This window comes from Vitis riparia, chromosome 15 (genome assembly GCF_004353265.1).
Source record: "Vitis riparia cultivar Riparia Gloire de Montpellier isolate 1030 chromosome 15, EGFV_Vit.rip_1.0, whole genome shotgun sequence".
Lineage (NCBI taxonomy): Eukaryota > Viridiplantae > Streptophyta > Magnoliopsida > Vitales > Vitaceae > Vitis > Vitis riparia.
Window position 1 is genome coordinate 16,543,199 of NC_048445.1, and position 4,934 is coordinate 16,548,132.

Consider the following 4,934-nt stretch of genomic DNA (forward strand, 5'->3'; position numbering starts at 1 on the left):
CTGATGGAATCATTTCAGCTAGCTTAAACTCTTAGATTATTAATTCAAGCAATTGGGATTCCAATTAATTGGTCAGCTATTCAATCCTTTTGGGCATGGCAACTTGGATACCAAGAAAAATGGTACTCATTTACTCATTACCACATAGCATCAAACATATCTCATTTTACACATTGCCACATATCTCATTCATCCTAAAACATAGCTTCTGAAAACATTCGGCTAGAGAAGCAAATGACTATTAAGTTTGAAATTTTATTCAATTGCTATTACATTACATCACATTGAGATTCTTAGTAACAGAGAGAGGCATCAGCCATGAGCCATGAGCCTTGTCCTTGAGCCATTATGGCTGAGGAGGATGAGGAACTGGCAGCAAAAATTTGCCTACGTTGACAGTAGGGTGGCTTTGGCTCTGCTTAAGCTGCATGTGAGATATTGAGCTAGAGATTAGAGCTTTAAAATTTAACTTGCAATGGAGTCTCGTCATCTCCCCCTTCACTAAGAGTGGCCATCAATTTACCCCATTGGGTTCTCATTCCAACAGTAGTAATCATCATCTTGCATGATCCATCTTGAACCTTAGTTCCAGACAGCAGAAAAGGATTTTCTGCACTTACCATTACTGGTTCACTCTCTCCAGTTAAACTTGATTCATCAATTGACACACAAAATCCTGAAACAAAAAGTCCGTCAGCAGGGACCTGGTCTCCAATAGAAAGATGCACAATATCACCAGGAAGCAAATCATATATCGACATTTTGTGCCTATATCCATTCCTTGTGACCTGAATGGAGATCTTCTTCTTCTCTTTGTCCAAATCCCTTAACTGTAAAGATTGCCGATAATCACTTGTTGCCGTGACTAACACAACCAACAGGATACTAGCAATAATCCCAAGGCCATCATGGGCCGCCACCAGCCACCCTTCCATTGCAATGCCAACTATCAGAGACACAAGCGCACACACAGCAAGGATTATGAGTGTCATGTCATGAAGGGCTTCCCAAACAAATACCAAGAAGCCTCGAGCTTGAGTTTCAGTGAATTTATTTACCCCATAAATCTCTTGTCTGTGATTCAGCAATTTATTGTCGGCAGTAAGCCCATTGGTTGTACTTGTGGATAGCTTTTCTGCAATACCATCTACCCCACCATGAATTTTCAGCTTCTTTACATCATGGCCTTCGACAATGGATCCCAATTCATCAGCACAAATCTGAAAACCTGCAGCTTTGATTTCCTCAGGTACAACATAGTCGCTGACAGGTACACCTGCAAATATCCCAAGAGGAATCAATTTGGAGAACCTTTTAAGTTTTAACATAATAAATGTTAGATATAATTGATTTCAGAAGAAGCTCACCTTGGATAAATTGAAATGCTGCTTTGGAAACCAATACCGCAATTCTCAATTTCTCCTACATATGAATGCAGAAAAGAGTTAGTCGCTTAACAATACAGAGGACAAATTCTCATAGTTATGGTAAAAGAGATATTATGTGCTGGGAAAGTCTTCTTCACTGAAGTTGAGAATTAAAAAGTTCATTGGAAAAACAACTTGGGCAAATAAAAGTACTGAGCAATAAATCCAGGAATGACGGGAGAAAGTAAGAACTGGAATCAAATGAGAGAAATCAAAGCTTTGGTAGTTTTTAATTCTTGAGCACATCTATCATTCTTGAATACTCAAAGGATTTTGGTAGTTTTTAAGTGTTTAAGATGATCTTGAAAGAGGCATGATAAACTTGACCACTTTTATCAAAATATTTTGGTAACTTCCTAGTGCCCAAGATAATCTTGAATCTTCATCTCAACTCAATGAAACCTAATCCTCGCTATTTCCGTTTCCGTTCAGCTGAACCTTTGCATCCTTCTACTTCACAATTATTATTAAAAAAAATGGAGTGGAGAAGGTTGTGGGATTGGGTGAAAAAATTGCTTGTAGAAGCATTTTGAGGCTCTCACGCTAACGACAATATCTAAACGGTTTGGGAACGCGTTTTAAGACTCTCACGCGGCCCACAATATCTAAACGATTAGGAGGATGTTACAAACTGGGAGTAGATGTTACAAAGGGTTTGAGAAAGGAACGAGATTTAAAACCCTTAGCCTCCCAAAAAATAAATGCCCATATTCAAGTTCCAGATCAAGTCCAATATTTAGGTTTCCAATATGAGAGCTTATTTACAAATAAAAGGCAAATGTAATGAATTAGAGAGGAGACCTGATTGGTGTGGCGCATAGCAGCCGCCTCGCCATGCTTGGAGAGGTTGGCAGTGAAGCGGAACCTTCACTTGGGGTTCTTGACAATACTGCAAAGATTCCTCCATCTCTGCAACACTTCATCCGACGAATGCTTTGGCTTCACTCCTGAGAAGTTCTCATCCAAATAGCTTTCCATCACTAGCTCTTGTAATCGCTTTTGTAACTTGTTTCTCTACCTGCACAACCACACTCCTCCCTCATTCAAATACCCTTCCCCCCGCGTCCCAAACGAAACCACCAAGAAAATTCTCTAAAGCCTCCCACCTCCCAAGTGTGCTTTACATTCCCATAAACTACCACAGCAAAAAGCAGAAACCCCCACCGCGTTTGTGAAGATATGCAGAATTGTAAGGAAAATAGAGGAGAAAACAGAGGAGCACTCAAACGTGTATTGAAACTGAAATTTTCCTTACATTCAGATGAAATAAAAATGTACAGGTGAGGTCTATTTATACACTTGAAATGGATCAATAAAGCTATTAAGTATTGACAACTGGCATAACTAATTTAACTGACATTAGTTAGATGAATTCTATTTGGCTATTTGTGATTTTAACTCTAATTCATCTATCAGATTTTGGATATTCTAACACCCCCCCTCAAGATGAGAATGAATGTTTATCATTCCCATCTTGCTGATAAGATGATGAAAATTGAGACACCTGAGAGGTTTGGTCAATATATCCGCCAATTGATGCTTAGAAGGAATGTGGATTATTTTGATCAAACCCTCTTGTAATTTCTCTCTAACTAGATGGCAATCGAGCTGTATATGTTTTGTTCGTTCGTGGTGTACTGGGTTGGAAGCTATTTCTGAAGCAGGTTTGCTGTTAGTATATAGCAGTGCTGGTTGAGGATGCTTAACATTCAAATCAGCCAACAAATAAACCAACCATTGAAGCTCACAAGTTGTAGTGGCTAAAGCTCTGTATTCAACTTCTGCCGAGGACCTACTTACAATAGGTTGCTCCTTTGATTTCCAAGATATGAGAGAGTCTCCTATGAAAACTGTGAAACTAGTAACACTTCGCCTAGTGTCAATGCAGCCACCCTAATCACTATCAGAATATGCCTTTAAATGTAGATCAGATGAAGCCTTTAGGAATAAACCTTGACCTGGTGTTGCCTTAATGTATCGAAGAACTCTTTCTACAGCTTGTAAATGTGTTGAATGAGGATTAGACATAAATTGGCTGAGAGCTTGAACTGCATATGCCAAGTCAGGTCTAGTGATTGTTAAGTAAAGAAGTCTGCCAATGAGTCTTCTATATGATGCAGGATCAGACAATAAAGGACTTGAATCATTGGCAGTAAGTTTTAAACTTGATTCCATAGGAAAACCAACTGGTTTAGAGCCAGAGAAACCACTATCTTTCAATACATCCAGAGCATACTTTCGTTGAGACAACACAATACCTTTTGCTGATCTGGCTACTTCAATGCCTAAAAAATATTTCAATTCACCTAAATCTTTTATAGTAAAAGATTCATGGAGAAACTTTTTCACAGCATCTATTTCCTTGAGATCATTTGAAGCTATTATAACATCATCAACATAGATTAATAGAGCAATGAAACTAGTTGATGTTTGTCTGATAAAAAGGCTTGAATCTGTCTTTGCTTGACTGAAACCAAACTTGAGTAAAGATGAAGACAACTTTGAGTACCACTGCCTCGAAGCTTGTCTCAAACCATATAAACTCTTTTTGAGTTTACAAACCCGAGGGTCATTTGGTGTTGAAAAATCTGGTGGCAATTGCATGTAGACCTCCTCATTTAAGTCTCCATGTAAGAAGGCATTATTTACATCAAGTTGATGTAAATACCATTGTTTAGCTGCTGCAATAGCAAGAAGCACTCTAACTGTTGTCATCTTTGCAACAGGAGAGTATGTGTCAAAAAAATCAAGCCCCTCTTGTTGAGTGTAGCCCTTGGCTACAAGCCTGGCTTTGTACCTTTCTACACTTCCATCCGCCTTAAATTTCACTCGATATACCCACTTACAACCTATAGCAGTTTTGTTTGGAGGTAAAATTGCAAGATCCCAAGTTTTATTATGCTTAAGAGCTTTTATTTCATCAGTCATGGCAGTTTACCAATGAGGAATTGAGACAGCTTGTTTGTAAGTTTTTGGTTCAAAAGTGGATGAAATAACAGAAATGAAGGCTTTGTGTTTGGAGGATAATCTGGAATCAAATAAAAAGGAGAATATGCAGTAGGGCTTACCAGATGAGGAGCAGCTTGAAGGTGCTTGAGTTGCTGAATCAATCTTAGTCATATTACCACAATAGTAATTCTACAAGTATTTAGGTAAATGCTTAGTTCTTTCAGACCTTCTAAGACTATTAGCATCATTGTTTGCATGAATTGTATTTTCAAGAATTGAAGATTCAATAACAGAGGTTGGATTAGTAGAATTTGTAGAACCAGAAGTTATAGAAACTGAGTTGTTTGGTTTACAGGATTTAGATTCATATATTTGGGGAAAATCTGGAAAAACAAAAGGTTTGTGAATTGTGTCTGGAATAGAGGGAAATGTAGATTCATGAAAAAGTACATTCCGAGAAACAAAAGTTTTGAGAGTTGTTAAGTCAAGAACTTTGTATCCTTTAATGTTTGGTGGAAAACCAAGAAAAATACATTTTGTCGCTCTTGGATGGAATTT

The 4,934-nt window shown here is 38.0% G+C and overlaps 1 protein-coding gene across 1 annotated transcript; it reads right to left on the bottom strand.

Moving 5' to 3' along the window:
• Positions 1-458: 458 nt before the first annotated feature.
• On the bottom strand, positions 459-2,405 carry LOC117932010 (calcium-transporting ATPase 2, plasma membrane-type-like). Its single transcript, XM_034853065.1, has 3 exons — positions 2,313-2,405; positions 1,368-1,422; positions 459-1,276 (listed from the first exon to the last, which is right to left on the bottom strand). The coding sequence occupies exons 1-3, from the start codon at positions 2,403-2,405 to the stop codon at positions 459-461; spliced, it is 966 nt and encodes a 321-aa protein (XP_034708956.1).
• Positions 2,406-4,934: the final 2,529 nt, after the last annotated feature.